General features: G+C 32.3%; 3 protein-coding genes across 10 annotated transcripts; 1 reads left to right on the top strand and 2 right to left on the bottom strand.

Moving 5' to 3' along the window:
- The first annotated feature begins 273 nt into the window (after positions 1-273).
- Positions 274-4555, top strand: LOC111277029 (uncharacterized). Of its 5 annotated transcripts, none has more exons than XM_089763900.1 (3): positions 274-411; positions 1958-3233; positions 3716-4555. In XM_089763900.1, exons 2-3 carry the CDS (start codon positions 1969-1971, stop codon positions 3726-3728), a joined length of 1278 nt encoding a protein of 425 aa, XP_089620026.1. In that variant the 5' UTR covers positions 274-411; positions 1958-1968; the 3' UTR covers positions 3729-4555. The 5 variants fall into 5 exon arrangements, with proteins under 5 accessions (XP_089620026.1, XP_089620025.1, XP_089620024.1 ...); XM_089763899.1 differs by having other exon boundaries at positions 3586-4555; XM_089763898.1 differs by lacking the exon at positions 274-411 and having other exon boundaries at positions 1315-3233.
- Positions 3814-7790, bottom strand: LOC111277028 (uncharacterized). Of its 2 annotated transcripts, XM_089763896.1 has the most exons (10): positions 7736-7790; positions 6655-6906; positions 6195-6399; positions 5943-6033; positions 5674-5819; positions 5308-5551; positions 5101-5205; positions 4836-5018; positions 4552-4756; positions 3814-4444 (listed from the first exon to the last, which is right to left on the bottom strand). In XM_089763896.1, the coding sequence occupies exons 2-10, from the start codon at positions 6884-6886 to the stop codon at positions 3957-3959; spliced, it is 1899 nt and encodes a 632-aa protein (XP_089620022.1). In that variant the 5' UTR covers positions 6887-6906; positions 7736-7790; the 3' UTR covers positions 3814-3956. The 2 variants fall into 2 exon arrangements, with proteins under 2 accessions (XP_089620022.1, XP_089620021.1); XM_089763895.1 differs by lacking the exon at positions 7736-7790 and having other exon boundaries at positions 6655-7026.
- A 1288-nt stretch (positions 7791-9078) lies between these two features.
- Positions 9079-13874, bottom strand: LOC111277804 (uncharacterized). Of its 3 annotated transcripts, none has more exons than XM_022864219.2 (10): positions 13611-13874; positions 12487-12732; positions 12184-12388; positions 11713-11803; positions 11458-11603; positions 10824-11067; positions 10619-10723; positions 10353-10535; positions 10065-10269; positions 9079-9728 (listed from the first exon to the last, which is right to left on the bottom strand). In XM_022864219.2, exons 2-10 carry the CDS (start codon positions 12710-12712, stop codon positions 9244-9246), a joined length of 1890 nt encoding a protein of 629 aa, XP_022719954.2. In that variant the 5' UTR covers positions 12713-12732; positions 13611-13874; the 3' UTR covers positions 9079-9243. The 3 variants fall into 3 exon arrangements, with proteins under 3 accessions (XP_022719954.2, XP_089620018.1, XP_022719955.2); XM_089763892.1 differs by having other exon boundaries at positions 13650-13785; XM_022864220.2 differs by lacking the exon at positions 13611-13874 and adding an exon at positions 13104-13572.
- Positions 13875-19445: the final 5571 nt, after the last annotated feature.

The following is a 19445-nucleotide window of genomic DNA, read 5'->3' as shown; positions in this document are numbered from 1 at the left end:
TGAAACAAATGCTTGGATATAATTTTTTAATATTAAAAATAAATATTATAAAAATAAAATCTTTAAAAATGTTTATGTATAAAAAATATATATTCTACGCCTGCCGATAGAGATGAGAAAGGCAGAGAGGCTTCACACGTTTGGCAGTTTACATTTAAACCTTCAAAGTCACAGTCAGTGTCCATTGCGTGTCACTTGCCTTGGAGGATTGCCGGTGATACAATCAATACCCCACTTTTGCTATATAAAGTAAGTGAACCTTACCATTTTTTCAGACATCACTAGACATCCTGCGAAATCGAGTCAAACTACTTAGCTCCAAAGCTTTCTTACACCAGTTCTGTCTTAAAACAAAGACAAAAAAAGCCTAAAAAACAGAACTTTGCATCTGTCTGTCTTTGCAAATTCAAGGTACATACGTGTCTATATTTCTTTTGGATGCTTCTAGAATTTTTTTTATGTACCCATTTCTTTTTTTTTTTATTGCTTGTTAATGTAAAGGCTTAATTTTATTGATTGTTTGGTGTTTTGATCTGTTTTTTAATGTTTTCTGTGGAAATTGAATCTGGGTTTTTTATATGATCTCGAGAAAAACCTCCAAGAGAGAAAAAAAAAAGGGAAGATTTTTTGGTTGATCGCATAATAATAGCTTAGGTTTCTGGAGAATGATCCAATTCATATCTTCTTTTGGGTCATTTTAGGAAGCATATATCATTTCTTTTTAAATAATCATCATAAACTTCCTTTGTAATGGCGTAGAAGCAATTTCTTGGTTTCTTTCTTCTCACAATATTCAAGTTGTATCATTGGAAATACGAAAATTGGGAGTTTCTTGGGAGGCAAAAGTGTCCACCATGGAACTGTTTATCTTAAATAATTTGAATTTACATGTTGAATAGATGATAAATAGAGATTTTATTTATCTTATTTTAGATAATTTGAATTTTCTTACATGTTGAATAGATGATAAATACTTGTTTTTCTTTAAGACCATCTTCATGTTGATGAATACATTAAATGAAATCTGGCATGTTTGGTATCATGCGGGTGAATATCAATGTCTGGTTGTTTTGAACATAGAAAAGAAAACAGTGGTAATGATAATGGAGTGACAATGGCCAACAACACTAATTAGCTTGGGTAATGATTTTGATTTGCGGTTAGTTGGTGGAGCTGTGGAGAGGCCAAAATTAGTGGTGGTTGCAATGAAGAGAGAGAAATGAGTGAAGGCAGGTTGAGTCTATTGGGGTTCAGTTGGTCTTAAGTGTGGTGGCATTGGGTTGTAATGGTTTGTTCTCTTGGTTGTTGGGGTTGTAATGATGATTGGAGTGGCAGGCGGGGGTGGCTGCATCTGATAGCAATAGTGTTATTCGTTGTGCAAGGCCACACAGGATTTTGCAAATGTTTCTGATATAAAATGCTTTTCTTATCCACATTCGAAACATCACCTTTCTATGTTAACTATTTGCCCCTTATTCTTGGAAGTGAATTAGGGAAAGTGAGTATGAAAATGCTTAGGGTATGAAACAACTTATGTCATTTTACCATACCACTGTTTTTCCTCTTGTCGTATTGCTTGAAATATGGTTTCTCTTATTCAATTGAATCAAATTAGTACAAATTTTCTAGACTTTTTATTTTTTTTCTCTTTTTGTTTCTTCCCACTGTCATCATATGATGGCAGTGGAAGTATTCAGAAGCCAGACTTTTGAATGACACAAGTACATCCTTGAATAAAAGCCAGATCCTCCTTGCTGTTGAAATTTGAAAGATCATGCTTCTACTATCGCAAAATTTCTGTTCAAATTGCTTTTAGGTGTAATGCCAGCAGTTGTATTATACCAACCATGATGCTGTGATTTTTAATGAATTCTTATTTTATTGATTATAGTCCATCCACTTTGTTGGTTGGATATTAATTTTGGTTGTATGTTGTCCTTGCTTATTTATATGGCAGAGGGTCCACTGATGCAAGATACATCTGAATCCATTGTAAGTGGAGAAGAAAAGGTGAAGAAGGAAGAACTACATTTCAAAGTCAAGACAAAGGATATGGAGCCAAACCACGAGAAGGAAGAGAAGATTGAGGTGGAACTTGAATTGAAGATGAAATCAATAGAGAAGGAAAAGCCAAAGCATAAGGAGGACAAGGAGAAACATAAAGAGAAGGAGAAAGAAAAGAAGACAGAAGATGATGATGAAAAGCAGAAGAAAGAAGAAGGCAAGGACAAAATGAAGGAGAAACATAAGGAGGACAAAGATTGTAAGAATGATGTAGGGGAAAAACTTGAGGTCCGTGAAGCTGGAGAGACGAAGAATAAAGAGGAGAAAAAGAAAGAGAAAAAGGAGAAGAAGAAGCTGCATAAGGATGAAGAAGATGATGAGAATGAAGAGAAAAAAAAGGAAAAATACAAGGGAAAAGAGAAGAAGAAAGACAACGAGGCAAAGGAAAAGAAGAAGGCTAAAGAGAACGATGTTGAAGAAGATGAAGATGGAGAAAAAGAAGAGAAAAAGAAAGAGAAGAAAGACAAAGAGGTGAAGGAGAAGAAGGATAAAGAGAACGAGGTAGAAGATGATGAAGAAGGAGAAAAAAAAGAGAAGAAGAAAGACAAAGAGGAGAAGGACAAGAAGAAAGAAAAAAAGCTCGAGGATGAAGATGAAGAAGGTGAAGAGAAGAAAAAGAAAGACAAGGATGAGAAGGACAAAAAGAAAGATAAGGATGAGAAGGAGAAGAAGAAGAAAGAGAAGAAGCACAAGGATGAAGTTGAGGAGGGAGAAGTACATGAAGAGTTAGATGATAAGAGGAAGAAGGAGGAGAAAGAAGAGAAGGAGAAGAAGAGAGACAAAGAGGAGAAAGAAGAGAAAAGCCAGAAGAGAGAAATGGATGAGAAGGAGAAGAAGAAACATGAAGATGGAGCAAATGACATGAAGTCTCAGACTGATATAACCTCCAGGGAAATTGAAACAGAACATATTGAGAAAGAATCGGAAGGTGAAAGACAGGAAGAGAAGCAGATGGGTAAAGCAAAAGAAGGCAAAGAGAAAGAAATAGAAAAAAACAAAAAATGTAAGAAGAAAAGAAAACTTGAGGGGAAGGACAAAAGCAAAGATCTTAGCAAGCTAAACCAGAAATTAGAGAAAATTAATATCAAAATAGATGCCCTACTTGAGAAAAAGGCAGACATCATGAGGCAGATTAAAGAAGCTGAGGACAAGACCACTGGAGTTGCTGTGTAAGTACAGATATGGACTGGCTATGGCTTAGTACTATATGGTAGATTTTGTCATTTCCAATTTTTCTTTATAATAATAAATACTAATGGGCTCATAGATCCCGCCTCCCTCCAGCAAAAAAAGTTCTTATATCCATCATTTTGATGTGAAAAAGATAGCTACCAATTTACATTATAGAATTTGTAGAATTTAGATTTACTTGAATATGATAATAATATAAAGTTCCAGTTAGCATGGTTTTATGAAGATGATCATTTCGATTTATCCTCATCAGAAAAGCTGATGAGATTTATATTTTTAATATCTAACTGTCTTGAGTTTATCAATAATAGCATTATTCGAATCTCTTAGGCTAGCAGATACTAGTTGGCTGGTTTCCTGATGCATACATTGAAGCAGATCTTTTAAAACTGACTGGAACATGTTATCTGGCCACTCACAAAATCCATTGCAAGGGTTTCAAAAAATCTTAAACTTGCAGATTTGAGGGGTAAGGTTGCAGTATGTCAAAAACCGCTGTTCAGATTCCTGAGATTGAAAACTGTACACAGGGCCTTGAATATGCACATATGATAAGGATTCTTTGTAACAACTATCTTTTATTCTTTTATGAAGTTTGTAAAAATTACTGTAGACAAACGTAATGTTCTTGATCAGGTGATAAATGTAATTGACAATGGCTTCAAACTACCTGAAAGTAGATATCCTCTAGAAATGATTGCCTAGCATGCTTTGGTAGGTTTAGTGGTCAGGCCGAACCCAAATGGGAAGAGGGGATCATAATGTGGATCTCCAACATTCATCGGCAGCTGATCAACAGTCTTGAACCAAGTGAATGGAAGCTTGCCAGTGAACCCATAATCACCAAATAGTACATCGGCAACACCTTGACCCTCACTTCCCGGAAGCCAAGCAGCCACAAGAGCATCCATGGAGGCAACATAAGGTTGGATCACAACAGGACGACCGGATACTATGATAACAACACATTTCACAGTCCCACAAACGTTTGTGATTGTGCTTGGCCCAGGCTCTGGAATTGTCAAATTCAAACTGTCCCCTTCTGTCTCTGCATATGGATGCTCGCCTACTACAACAATGGCGTAAGAGAAATTGTTGGACTTGACAAATTCAGCATCAGGATTCTCATTGTATACAACTTTAGTATTTGGATCAACTGTGTTCTTGATAGCAGTGAGGATTGTGGTACCTGTTAATGAAAAGGATCTTGCAAAGGTTAATGCATAGGTTCTTAAGAATTCTTCATCAAATCAAAAACAAGACCAAAAAATGTAAATAGGCGGACATGTTTATTACCATATGTGAGGTTGTTGCCACTTAGTCCCTGCCACTCAATTGTCCATCCACCACATTGGTAACCCAGATTATCAGCGTGGCTACCAGCTATTAGTATATTTGATGTCTTCTTAGGTAAGGGAAGCAATGGAGAATCAGCAGATTCTCCATTCTTTAGCAGCACAAGTGATTTTCTCACTGCTTCCCGGGCCAATTCCCGGTGCGCCTGTCGAATTGATAGGACAAAATCAGGTACTATATATAATCATCTTTGTATTGTAAAGCAAACTAGCTAGTTGTCTAACCTGACTTCCTAGATGGTCAACTAAGCATTCATCTGCTAGTGGGTTCTCAAATAGACCCATCACAAACTTAACTCGCAAGATTCTCTTCACTGCGTCATCAATGCGGCTCATGGGGATGATATTATGCTTCACCAGGTAGGTTAATCCGTCAATGAATTCTGTATAGTTATATGGAACCATAACCTGAAAGATAAGGAACAGTGAGCATTAGAATTTAAAAGATAAAATGAGTAAACGTATAGAATTCAGCAGTTAACAAACTTACCATGTCAAGGCCAGCATTGATCGAAGCTTGAATAGAATATGTATAGTTAGCATGGGGTGGAGAAGTGATCCTGTCAATACCCTGAAAATCCGAGATGACAAAGCCCTGAAACAATGTCGAACATGTATGAAAAATTGCTTCAAATTCTTCTGTATGGTAAACTAGAGACAGAAACCAGATTGGAAATACTACAGGAAATAGTTGTACCCTAAAACGAAGTGTTTTCTTGAGAAAGTTGGTGATCATATCATGATTAGTATGCATTTTAACTCCATCCCAGCTTGAATACGAAACCATGACTGTTGAAACACCATTGATAATTGAAGTGTAGTAGCCAGGCATATGAATGCTAAGCAAGCCATGCCTGTCTATCACTGTGTTGTTCTCATTGATTCCATTGATTGTTCCACCATCACCTACAAAGTGCTTGGCACAAGCTGCAACATTTTTCCTGGATAGCAAAAGAGTGAGAAAAGACAAAAGGAATTAGCTTTTTATATACTTATGTTCAGACAGGAACTGCAAATTGATAGTAATTGAACAATTGTAGTCCTACTTTGGAAACTTGCTTACTTTCCAGCCACAAATGGAACACCCTTACGAGATTCAAAGGAGTTGTCTCCTTGTAAACCTAGTATAATCTCAGTCATTGCTTCAACAATCTTTGGATCTTCACTGTAACTTTCATAACATCGACCCCATCTTGGATCTCTACAAACCTGCCCAAATATATACTGGGATTTGCTTAAAAATTTCTATTAGGTAAACACCCAACGATTAAAACTTGAGATTTCAACTTGGAGATCTCAGGAAAATGGGAGGTAAAAGTAAATGAAAGGTACCGCTATACAAGGTGCAAAAACATATTGAATGCCTGTGGCTCTGACTTCACGTGCTGTTGCAGCTCCAATCTTCTTAACAAGTTCAGGGTCCCTGGTTTTAGTCAAAAACAAGAATGTTTCCATAAATAGATGCATAAAATCAAATTACAATAGATTCTGAAACCTCTCCAGGTTTCTTAATTTTAAGGTCATGGACTGAGGAGAGAATGGCTAGTAAGAATGAAAAAAACTAGCTCAAGTATCTGGACTTGCCTGGTAGCACCTAGACCAATGTTGTGAGGAAAAATGGTTGCCTTGTAGACATTGTTGTGGCCATGAACAGCATCAATCCCATAAATCATTGGAATTCCTAATCTGGTAGATAATGAACCCTTTTGGAATTCATTGATCATGTTGATCCAAGCCTTTGCTGAAGCTTGTGGACCTGGGGTACTCCCTCCTCCACTCAATACACTACCTGCCAAATTAGAAGAATTCTTTGCGACTTTAGTCTATAACTCACATAAGATCTATTAAATTTGCTACAATTCTTTTCTTTTCTTCTTTCCAAATAGAAGAAAAAACAGGGAAATTATTGCATTATAAAAGAAACTTGATGGAGAAAATGAGGTTTTGTTTCAATAACCTTTATGTTAATTTAGATTCAATTAGTCTCATATACTCGTACACGTATTCTCATAAAAACAAATTGATCATGGATGATGATGCTTACCAATGAAATACTTTCTCATCACCTCAGCTGAAGTAACATTCCGCTCAATCTGGATCATTTGTCCAATTTTTTCCGCTAATGTCATCCTTCTCATCAGGTCCCTGATTCGATTATTCAATGGCTGTTTCGGATCTTTGTATTTCATATATTTATGTGCCTTTGCTGAGGCTGCCAAGCAGCTCCAAAGCAGCAGAATTCCCATGAAGAGAATGGGAAGTCTTGCTCTTGCCATTCTACTCTTTCAATAATTTCCTTCAAGATGAAACAAGAGATGCAATGCTCACCTAGAATCCCAAGTTTCAGGATATAGTTTCTGAAAAACCTCAACCTTTCAAGTGCAATTATGACAAATTGACAATAGATTCATAGTTTGTCAAACGTGGAAATGAATGCATACGAGAAGATAATACAATTAATAATATGATGTCAAGTTTGATCATTCATTTCATCAAATGGAATTAACTGCATTTAGATACTCAAACCACAAAGAAAATCAGTACCATTCAGAAATCAACCATGCCAATTCACATTGGTCCATGGCAGATATTTTTACTAGTATTTTTTTTAATTATTTGTTCAAAAGATAAAATCAGATTAAATGATAAATATCAAATCATAAATAGATTTAGTGAATCAAAGTGTGAAAAGAAAAAAAAAATGTATGCTTCCAATTATCCATATCTCATGTCCTTTCACAACTATACTCCATAATTTTACTTATTAAACAAAAAAAAAAAAAAAGAACATTTCTAAAGACCAAACCAAAAGAAAAGAATCAAATCTACCACGCACTATCAAACAAAGCAAATTCCAAAAAAAACAACCAAATATGCAAACAAGAATCATATTCATCCAGTTGACAGAAAACTCAAAATAACAAATAATTAAAAGCTCTAAGACAATCCATATATTAAGGGAAGAGAAAGGATGAAAAAAGGCTTGTTCTGTCATGTCAACATGAATGTTGCAGCTATCTGTTTGGTTTTGCTGCTATGGCACATACATATGAAAGAAAAACATTTTTTTTTATCGAAGGAAGCAAGAAAGAAAGAAAAAAAGGAAGCTTAGAATTAGAACATACAGAAAAAACCCAGAAATCCAGAATGATTTAAAATGTGAAAGGGCGGTTTGGAATTGGAAAAGAAAGCAGGAAAGGGTGTGGTATTTATAGAGATTATTTTCCTTAAATTATGAGTTTGCATTAAAACATGGGTAAGAACAAGAAATAAAAATCGATGTGGCAGTTAAGCAATCACTTTCCACCTCAGCATGATTTAATTTAATTACTACCTATTAAGAATTTTTTAATTTTTAGATTCTATCATATTTACTCTTCATAAAATAGGATAAAATCAAAAAACAATATTCTAAATCAGTTCATAAACCAATTAAATTGATGAGGTCATATATCAGTTTATGACTTGATGATTCTGTATTTGTTACATGATTTATTAGTGAGAAATATGGAAAAGTAATGCTAGTTGTCTTATTATTTTTGGATTGGTAAGGGCCACTTTTACTATAAATTCTTTTCAAATTTACTGCTGTCTTACCAAATAAGGCTGTATTAAAACTTGATTGCCTAATATGCAAACTTTGAATTTTAGGGGGGGAAAAGGATCAAGTTGAATAAATTTAACTTTTTGAAAAGTGAAATTATTTCATCCAGTGTTAATAGAGAAATTAAACTTCACAAGTAGATTAATAAAGTGACACGTATTTTTAATATATATATTTAAAAAATTAATTAAAAAAACATGTGTTAATTTCATAACCCTATTTGTAAAATTAAAAAATTAGAATTATAATGTATCAAATATTAACTCAAAAAAATCCTAATTATATGTTTGATGGGAGGATTCACAATGAGGCAATCTTGGAGCATACATTTACTCTAATTAGAAGGAAATTAAAAAAAAAATCTCTTATTCATGAAAAAACAAGAAATAAATTGAGTCTAGGAAACAATCCCACAATAAAAGGAATAAAAGAAAGATAATACCTTAAATAAAAAAGGAGTGCATGTAGAGGTGTCCATAGGGTTAGACACGACCGACTTTTAACTTTTAATTTTATATGTTTGTTCAAATCTAATCTTAATATGGGATTTATGGAGTGAATAATTCCTTTCTTTTTTTATAAATTAAGAATCTTAATGTGGGATTTTAATTAATTATTTTGTTATGGTAATTTGAGTAAGCAACTTTTCAAGTACTCGATTTTTTTTTCTTTGGAGAATAAAGTGCTTGATCTTTTTCTTGGTTGAACACTTAATGCATATTCTTTTATTAAGAAAATTTTAACAATATAATTTTGTAATTAACCATATATAAAGGAGAAAAAAAAAGGTCTCAAAGTAAGATGTAAATGATGGTTGTTTCTCCATTTCTTTTTCTCTATGTTATGAAATTACTGATGCGTATATCAAAAATTAACCATTGTATTTAATTAATAATAATGGGATTTTAGTTACTTTTTTGTATAAATATTTTACTGCATATCAAGAACTGCTAAAGCTAGTTCTGACAAATGTAAATGATGATGAAAATGAGTTTAAAACAATTAGAAAGCCTTAGGGGTGCTCTCCTCTTAGCTTTTAGTAGGTTCAGTAGTAAGGCCAAACCCAAATGGGAAGAGAGGATCATAATGTGGATCCCCAACATTTATCGGCAGTTGATCAACAGTCTTGAACCAAGTACGAGGAAGCTTGCCTGTAAAACAGTAGTCACCAAACAGAACATCTGCAACGCCTTGGCCCTCAGTTCCTGGTAACCAAGCGGCAACAAGAGCATCGATGGAGTCAACGTAAGGTTCGATAACGACAGGGCGACCGGATATTATGATAACAATACATTTCACGGATCCACAGACATTTGTGATTGCGCTTGGACCAGGGTCTGGAATTGTCAAATTCATACTGTCACCATCTGTTTCTGCATATGGATGCTCCCCTACTACAACAATGGCGTAGGAGAAATTGTTGGACTTGACGAATTCAGTGTCAGGATTCTCCTTGTACATGACTTCAGTGCTTGAATCAACTGTGTTCTTGATGGCAGTTAGGATTGTTGTGCCTGTTCATAAGAAGAGTCTTGTAATGGTTAATGCTTAAGATTTTATGAACTTCAAACAAAAACTTGAAGTAAATTGCAGAATACCGAACGAATTCATTATCATTACGTCATATGGATGTTATCTTCAATTTGCAACTTTTCTTCCTTGCAAATGAGGATACTAAAAAAGCCCGAAGCTTAACTCAGTTAGTTCATGCAATCATTATGACATCCAGCGGGACTGGAGTTCAAATTCTAAAATTTACAACCCTTTCCCTGACAGCGACCTCATTCATAAACAAAAATGGGGATACTAAAAGTACTAGTAAAAAGATAAGGGGTAAATTGTTTGTTTACCACTTGTAAGGTTGTTGCCGCTCAGCCCTTGCCACTCAATTGTCCATCCACCACATTGATACCCCAAATTGTGTGCATGACTACCAGCAACTAGTATTTTTGATGTCTTCTTAGGTAGGGGAAGCACTGGATGATCGACAGATTGTCCATTCTTCAGCAAAACGAGTGATCTTCTCACTGCTTCTCTAGCCAACTCTCTATGCTTCTGTTAAATCGATCGGTTGGGAAAGTTAGGACATTAATATCATCTTAATGTTTGAAGAGCAACCTAGCTAATAATGAACTAACCTGACTTCCAAGTTGGTCGACCAAGCTGTAATCTGCTAGTGGGTTCTCAAATAGACCCATTACAAACTTAACTCGCAAAATTCTCGTCACTGCATCGTCAATGCGGCTCATGGGGATGATATTGTTTTTCACCTGGAAGGTTAGCCCGTCTATGAATTCAGTATAATTGTATGGAACCATGACCTGAAATTAGTAAGCATTATTAGAAGTCAAACACTTAAAAAACAGATGAACATAAGTTTAAGCATAAATTCAACATTTTAAACCATGTCAATGCCAGCATGGATTGCAGCTTGAATTGAATACGAATAGTTAGCATGAGGTGGAGATGTGATCCTGTCAAGACCTTCCCAATCCGAAATGACAAAGCCCTGAGACAATGTGCAAAATCTGTATTATGTTCACAGGTTTTTTGTATGGTATGCTAATGACTTGGAAACTTGATTTCAATCCCTTGAGCAAGAGTTATACCCTGAAACGAAGTGTGTTCTTGAGAAAACCGGTTACTAAATCACGATTAGCATGCATTTTAATCCCATTCCAGCTTGAATAGGAGACCATGATGGTTGAAACACCTTTGATAATTGAAGTATAGTAGCCTGGCATATGAATGCTAAGCAAACCATGCCAATCTATCACTGTGTTGTTCTCATCTATGCCATTAGTTGTTCCACCGTCACCGACATAGTGCTTAGCACAAGCTGCAACAGTTTTCCTAGAACAACAAAAGAGGAGGAAAAAGACAGGATTTAGTTTCAAATCCTGCAATTAGAAAGTTGGAAAATGGTCTTTTTTTTTTTTCCTACAAATAGGATAACAAATTCAAGTTCAATACTGTAGTTTTATATATGAATATTGTAGAGAAATAGGCATCACTTAGACAACACACTTTCACCAAAGTCTTATTCAACATCAACAAGCAACATGGAATAGGACCATCAAATCCTTTGTCATACTCTAATGCGAAAGTTTGACATTTGTGCTTTTGCGTGACATTCGATGGAGCAAAAAGAAGTTATACGCATGAATTTGTGTTATAGCTTACTAAGAAAAGTTTGTCTCAATCTGAATTTCAGTTATACTTGTAGTTTGTAAAATTGCATACTTTCCAGCTACAAATGGAACGCCCTTAGGAGAGTTAGCTGGGATGTCCCCTTGTAATCCTGGTACAATCTCTGTCATTGCTTGAACAATCTGGGGATCTTCGCTGTAACTTTCATAACATCTACCCCATCTTGGATCTCTGCAAACCTGATTACCACTTCACTTTGCTTAAGTATACCATTACAAGAAGTCATACATCCCCAAAAATGAAAAAGGGAAGAAGAAAAAAAACAGGAAATGGTAAAATGAAAGCTACCGCAATACAAGGTGCAAAAACATATGGGATTCCAGTTGCTCTGACTTCAAGTGCTGTTGCAGCCCCAATTTTCTTAACTAGTTCAGGGTCCCTGGCTTATAAGAAAAATGTTTCACCAAGGATGTCAGAAATAGCAGTGTATAATCACATCAAGGAACCAACTAAAGCAAAACTATTAATAGATTAAATCTAGAGCTTAACTCAATTGATTCATGCAGTTATCCTTAAAAGGTGACATCCAACATGTGTACCAGCACTAGCAACCCCTTCCCTATCTATACGGCCTCTTTTGTATAAAAAAAATTATTAAGAGATTCTTAAACTTCAATCGCATAAGTATAACAGCTAAAAGAAAACTGATAAAATCTTTAACCAAACTTTTTAAAAAATATATTATTACACTAGTACTGTGTGATTGACTGAAGAATGGCAGGTGAGAATGGAAAATATTAGCAAAGTGCATCTACATGCCTGGTAGCACCTAGTCCAATGTTGTGAGGAAAAATTGTTGCCTTGTAAACAGCGTTGTGGCCATGAACAGCATCAATTCCATAAATCATTGGAATTCCTAATCGGGTAGATAAACAACCTTTTTGAAAGTCATTGACCATGTCGATCCAAGTCTTTGCAGAAGCTTGTGGAGCTGGGACACTCCCTCCTCCACTCAATATACTTCCTGCCAAAGCAAAATCCTTTTTCAAAATTGCTATTTGTGGTATAATTATTGTCTTTGCTCTAAAGGGTTACAAAAGAAGAGTGATGGATGATGCTCACCAATGAAATATTTCTTCATCACGTTAGCTGAAGCAACACTGCGCTCAATTTGGACCATTTGTCCTATTTTTTCTTCTAATGTCATTCTGTCCAATAGGTCCTGAATTCGAACAGGCAGTGGCTGTTTTGGATCTTTATATTTCATATATTCTGATTTTGCTGAGGCTGTCAAGCAACACCAAAGCAGAAGTCCCATCAATACGATGTGAATTCTTGCTCTTGCCATTCTGCTTTTCTTCCAATTGCCTTCAGATTAGAGAAGAACATAGCGCATAGTTAGATCTCATTTCTTCCAAAATGAGGTAATAAAAGTTGTTGTAACATCAATTCTAAGCAATAAAGATGCAGGAAAAGTTTGACCTTCAACTATAACTCTGAGAAGCATGAGGCAACTAAGCAAATAGGAGCAGGAACAGATAGGTGAACAATATATAATAAAGAGGAAGAGTATATTACTCCAAAATAAAGATTTGAATAGATTAGCATTAGAAGAAAAAGATGAATAATTGGAAACAGAAAGTTGAATAAAAGTATAAGCATCATTCCATGATGGTTCACATTCAAATACCATAGATGCTTAGAAAAAGAAAAAAAAAAACAAAAGAATGAGTACCTACCCAATATGCAACACTGGCACTAAGAATTGCAGAGCACCCATTTATGAAACAGCTCAGAAATAACATGCAATGGAAACTACATATGGAATTGACAAAAGCACTCAGTTATAAGTATTTGAAGCTCCAAAAAAATCTCAAAAAAAAGGAAGAAAAGATATGAGCTAGGCTCTCTCTCTCTCTCTCTTTTTTTTTTTTTTTAATGTGATTAGAATTGAAACTACATGTTTGATTTCCAAGGAAAAAGAGTTTAAAAGAATATGATTTTTCTTGGTTTTTGCTGCTATGGCATATATAAATTGAGAAACATTAATATGACAGAATGTAAACAACTAATCACGTGAAGTTGACTGATACATTTCCATTCTTTTCCAGTTCAGAAGGAAAGAAAACATTCCAGTGGCTGGTTTGCTTCTTCAATATTTTCTCAGCTAAAAGGCAGAACATTAAAAAACAAACCCAAACATTGAGCAGGAAGAAACAAGAAATGGAAGAGAGTTTGCAACATACAGAGAAAAACCCAGAATTCCAATGGCTACTGTTCCTTACCGAGAGACACAGACAGACAAAGAGACGGTTAAAATGTGAAGTAGCAGTTGGAAATGAAAGCAAGGACAAGGTGGTATTCATAAAAGATTTCTTTCAACTTTTTTCATATTTTTTTTTCTATTCCATTTTTGAGTTTGTATTAGAACAGAAAAAATGACTAAAAAAGAAGAATTGAATTGAAAGGAGAACAAATTGGAGATGTGACTGGTAAACCATCACCTTGATAATAATGTATGTTTTGGTCTCATCAATTTTTTATGGGATACAGCAAAATGATTAAACCTTTCAACAAAATCTCTTTCTTCATGATAATTTTTTAATATTTTCTTTTTATTCTAAAGTTTGTTTTCCCTATTCTTTTGATGAATTTAACAATCATAATTTTTAAGTAAGAAATTTTTCAAGCACTAAAATTTATTTATTTTTTCCTTAAAAAAATTGAGCAGATATAAAGTAACAAAAATAAGAGACTTGTTACCAATTGTTACATTAACTAAAGCCAATAATAACTATAGTCAACTTACATGAATATAATATAAAATTAATGTCTTAATTTGCTGACATAGTGTTATACTTTTAATTTTATTAATTAAAATTCAATATCTAATTTTTTCAAATATAAAAATACTCCTCACAATGGTTAATGCAATAGTTTTGGAATTGAAGATTGAATCCTTAAGGATTTGCTCATTTGAATTAAAATTTCTTTAAAAGGAAAATAAAATTTGATGATGGCCTCCCCAATTGCCTTTCAGTTCCAAAATAAATTATAAAGTTGACACAAATTAGTGACCAATATGATGCATATAAAATTAGATTTAATAATTTATATTATCATGTTGTGTAAAATATTATGTTCGTGTTATTTTTATACGAAAATTACATATTACAGTTCATATCGATACAAAATATAAAATATAATTTTTTTATTTTATTAAAAATTTTTTTAGTTTTTTTAAAATTTTAAATTGTATTATCTTTAAATTCATTGTTCGTATCATTTTTATATTTTATTATTGTATCGTGTTTCAAATTATTAAACCTACATAAAACCAATCAAATGATCTAAAAAATTATTGGTATGCCCATATGTATTTGCGTGTGAGATCGATTTCTTAAAATCTGTACTAAAATATATCTTAGTGTTGCATATTTTATATTTTTCTCCAGTTTTTTCATTCTGTTATGCTCTGCATATTATTATTTTTTAAAATCAAACTTTTATTTTTTGGACTTTCGTAACTATGAAAGTGACCATTTAGCCAAACATATATGTTGAGTATAAACAATTAATTTCGTGATTATTTTTTTAATGGATTAACTAATTGTAATTAAAATCAAATGGACAACACGATTAGAGGTGTTTATTGCCGAGTTCAGATCCAGCCTGACCGCTCCTAGGCCGGCTGTGGGAGGCAAGAAAAGGGAAAATTAAAAAAAAAAAAATCAGACTAGCGATCGAGATGATGACACTTGTAAGTAAAATCTTTTTATGTAAAATTAGAAGGAGAGTGTATTATTTATAATAATTGTATTATAATTATTCAATTAAAATCTAAATTATGTAAGATCTATTAAAATATTACATGGACTTCACATTTTATTCCTTACAAGAAAAATTTATATGAGATTTTTTAGGTAAAATTTGTGAAGTTTTAAATTAAAAATGATTAAATAAAATTAAAATCGAAAATCAAAATTGATATATTGAAATGTCTCATTATATAAATTAAGTGTGTACAATTTAAAAATTTTTTAATAAATTTATGTATATTTTAAATAAATATTTTTAGTAAAAATGTTGACAAAATTTTAATCAATAAATTAAAAAGTCGAATTACATAGATCAGAGTGTAAAATTTAAAAATTTTTGAAAAAAAAGTTTATATATATTTTTAGATAAACATTTTAGTAAAAATATTAATATAATTTTTACTATTAAATAAGTATTGATTAAATTTGAATTATAAATAATATTTTTATTTTTTTACATAATATTAATATCATATTAAACTTTATCAATCTATCAATTTAAATTTTTTTATTAAAGTTCTTCTTAAATCATTTTAAAAAATAACTTTACAAATTTCACTTTAACAACTTCACTTAAGTTTTCTGCATACTTCTACATACTTCTTGATTGGGATTGAAAAATTATAGGATTGTCACTAAAAGAATGAGAGTATTTGACCAAAAATTTTTTTATTACAATTCTATAATTATTTAATCATTATAAAAAATTATGTAAAATTCATCACTTATAAGTGTGAATTGCATATTAAAATTTTGATGACTCAGCACAATTTTAAATTTTAATTGATTAATTACAGTGCAATTATTATAAGTGATATACTCTAAAAAAGAATTAATAGGTGAAATTAATGCTCCAAAATACAAAATAATTATCATATATTAAAAATAATCTTTCATTTTTAAGAGGATTGAATGATTCCACCAGCATAAAGTGATTCATCCTATTAATAATCTAATCTTTATCTTAAGCGCATACCAAACATAAAATACATTATATTCTATATCTTATGCATGGAGATTTTAGGTCATCAGTCACTTTCAAAATTGCTTATAAACATATAAAAAAAAAGTGATTCTTTGTTTCTAATTTGAGACGAAAACAAATTTTTTTAGAGGTTTATCATGCTCATTAAGAATGTGTATGGTACATAAAATTATATAAAATAAGATAAGATGATATTATGAATATGATTAAATTAAATAATATCATCTTATCTTATGTTTGATGTCTGCAAGAATTGTAATAAGATAGTTTATTTATTGATCAAAATTATATTCTCTCAAAATTTATACAATTTAAATTATTGATGTAATTTTTAAAAGTATAATAAAACATGTAAGTTCAATTTCATAGATTAAAAATATTCATATTCACTTTGAGAGAATTAAATTATTTTATACTAAGATGATGATTAATTCTCCTTATAATCTTATTCTTTTCTTTAGATACAAACGAAATATAATATTAAATAATTATTATTCTATCCTATTTATCATCTAGTATATCAAACATGATCTAAGAACTTCAGTGTTTATGCCGAGAAGAGAGAATAAGGATTAATGAAATAAAACTTAGAAGAGTTAAGCAATCACACAAATGGTGTTGAGTCTATTAAACTTTGCTTACTTTAATTTGTGTTAATTTTTTGAAAGAAAAGTTATTAAGAGTTTTGTACATTACTTGTGTTTTTAAGACCAAATTAGTGTACATTAATTATAAATTGGCTGAGATTCAATTGTCTTAATTATGAGGTACATTTTAATTAGATTTTCCCTTTGGAAAATGTTTTAGGAAATTAAAGTACTAAGAGATTATTTCTTTTATAACTATATTCTTTGCACAACATATACATGAATAAACTAAAATACTTGAGCCGTTGAGTGCAAATCATTCAAGGTGACTTTTATAAGTATTAATTGTGTTACAAATTCATAGAAACAAGAAATTGCTAATTAATAAACTATCCATGAATGCAAAACCCCATCTCAATTTATCAAAGCCAATAAAAACATTCTTATCATTAAAAAAAAAAAAAAAGAGTTTAATTTTACTATGTTTTACTACAAATTAGAACTTTCTGTACAACAATTATCTTGCTTGCATGCTTCATACACAACTGAACTTTGACATCAATATTAAGAAATAGGTTTGAATTTAATATATCTAACAGCTTTTACAATTTTTTTTTTTTAATTATAGATATAAAAGAAATCTCAACCTGAGAGATTAACCGTAATTATAAGTAGAGATGCTTATAGGTCAGATTAGGTCATGTTCGGGTCAAATTTAGCATGATATTTTAATATTTTAAGTCCTGTCTTGGTTTGATTTTTTGAGTCTCATTTTCTATTAAAACCCGTTTTTACTTGTAATAATAAAGCTTTAAGCTATCCAAAGCATTAGTATTTAAAATTGAGAAAAATAATTTTTTTTTTGTAAATTATTAATTTAATTAATTTAAATAAATTTATGTGTTATTTGGATTTGTATTCAATTTAATTTTGTTGAATGTAATTTAAAATTAAATTATTGCTTTGATATTTGGCATAAAGAAAAAATTGAGTTTCATCATATTATAATTATTAAAATAAATGAGCCTTGTTCATTATAAAAAAAATAAAGCAAATGGATCTTATACCATTATAATAAAAATATTTTTTTAATTTTCGAGCTGGGCTTGAGCCTTAAACGATTAAATCCAAGCTCGACCTTATTTTTTGATCGGGTTTCATTTATTTGTGTAGGTCTTTTTAATGGACTTCTATTCATGTCCAAATCTTTTAAAATTTCGGACAAGCTTTCAGGTTTAGATGAACAACTTGATCCATGAGTAGATCTATCTACAAGGTTGTCTAGTCTATTTGACATATTTACAGACTTCCATCAAACAAAAATATCTTAATCTGATACGTTTTCTTGTTCAAATTGTCTCAGTTTGGACAAAATAATTCTACAATGGTTTGGCAAAGATAATGCTGTTTTTGCCTTCAAAGAATCATAGATGGCTGGCCCAAGTTTTTGCTTGGAAGGGATGATTGATGAACAAGTTAAATGTGTCGTACGAGTCAAAAGCCAAGTATTTAGCTGTCAAGGGAGCCAAAAGTGGGACTTTTTGTAAACAAATTGGGCAAGCTGGGACAAGATTTTGAGCTCAATTATTAACTCAAGTTTTAGTTTAATCAATGGAATTAAACAGGGTGGTAATTGACTTATTGTTCAATTATGATTAGCTGTTTCAAGGGGCTAAGACACAAGAAAGGCTAAAAGATAAAAGAAAGGCCAGAATAAAATCAAAATACAATTTCTCCATATTTACCCTCCAAATTTGACATAATAATGGACTTCCGGGCTTATGAGATGTATTTGAAATGCAATTAAGACAGGCATTAATGTATTTGGCAATCTGGTTTAAAACAGAATATCAGGCTGAGTTTTCTGACTATTCAGCTTTTGCTTCTTTTGTTACCAAAATGTGAATAAATAAATGTAGCTGGAACAAGCTGGCTTGCGGGAAATAGGAGCAATAAAATTGCTCTTCAAAGAAGTTTTTACCTAGACTAACTCAAATTTCAAAGTGCCAATCCAATCCTGGCAAGTTGGAAGTAAATGAAGTTGCCAGGATTATTTAAAGTAGCTTCAAGCAAGGTGTAAAGTGTATTAAAAATCACCATCTCACCAACTGCCAGTCCAGTCTCAGCGGATCAGACCAGACTGGACTGGTTGATCTAGTCTGCTGACTGGACCGGATGTTGGTGTAGTCTGCTGATGTTTATAAGAACAATGACAAGGTAAATATGTAGATTTGCCAGCTGATTTTCCATTCTTTATTGAGATGTGTTAATTAATGGCATTACGCAAGAAAAAAAGACATTGCCCCCATCTCACTTTATCAGCATTTAAGCATAAAGACAAGCAATATAGAACAAGGCCATTTGAACTCTTTGAAGTTTGACGACATTGAACTATGGCTTGGCATTTCTTTTTCTTTTGGATTGATTGTAGAATTTCATACATCTGATGGAAAGAATGAAACCCTGTTACAAGTACAGCTGTCACAAAGGAAGTAAGACAACAAAAGCTGAAAGATAAGAGGCCAGAAGAAACTAAAGAGTCCAAAACAACAAAGAAAGAGCAACAATGCTTCAAAACAACAACTGATGTGCTAAATTACCAATGTTTGGCATCCAATTTTAACATAAATGTCGATATTCAGGCTTATCAGATATATATATATGCCTGTAGTGTAATTAAGACAGGCATTA

This window comes from Durio zibethinus, chromosome 7, assembly GCF_047325235.1.
Source record: "Durio zibethinus cultivar Kanyao isolate XHJ-2024 chromosome 7, ASM4732523v1, whole genome shotgun sequence".
NCBI classification, from domain to species: Eukaryota; Viridiplantae; Streptophyta; class Magnoliopsida; order Malvales; family Malvaceae; genus Durio; species Durio zibethinus.
This window is presented reverse-complemented; position numbering and strand designations above follow the sequence as displayed.

What these genes read in the sequence shown, in the direction of transcription:
- LOC111277804 (XM_022864219.2), bottom strand. Translation starts at nt 12,712, where the DNA reads ATGGCAAGAGCAAGAATTCACATCGTATTGATGGGACTTCTGCTTTGG. An exon ending in GATGAAGAAATATTTCATTG is followed by an intron (nt 12,389 to 12,486) that starts GTGAGCATCATC and finishes TTGCTTTGGCAG; the next exon opens with GAAGTATATTGAGTGGAGGA. An exon ending in TCGACCAACTTGGAAGTCAG is followed by an intron (nt 10,270 to 10,352) that starts GTTAGTTCATTA and finishes TCGATTTAACAG; the next exon opens with AAGCATAGAGAGTTGGCTAG.
- LOC111277029 (XM_089763897.1), top strand. Translation starts at nt 1,930, where the DNA reads ATGTTGTCCTTGCTTATTTATATGGCAGAGGGTCCACTGATGCAAGAT. An exon ending in AAGACCACTGGAGTTGCTGT is followed by an intron (nt 3,234 to 3,585) that starts GTAAGTACAGAT and finishes CGAATCTCTTAG; the next exon opens with GCTAGCAGATACTAGTTGGC.
- LOC111277028 (XM_089763896.1), bottom strand. Translation starts at nt 6,886, where the DNA reads ATGGCAAGAGCAAGACTTCCCATTCTCTTCATGGGAATTCTGCTGCTT. An exon ending in GATGAGAAAGTATTTCATTG is followed by an intron (nt 6,400 to 6,654) that starts GTAAGCATCATC and finishes CTAATTTGGCAG; the next exon opens with GTAGTGTATTGAGTGGAGGA. An exon ending in TTTTTGCACCTTGTATAGCG is followed by an intron (nt 5,820 to 5,942) that starts GTACCTTTCATT and finishes ATATTTGGGCAG; the next exon opens with GTTTGTAGAGATCCAAGATG.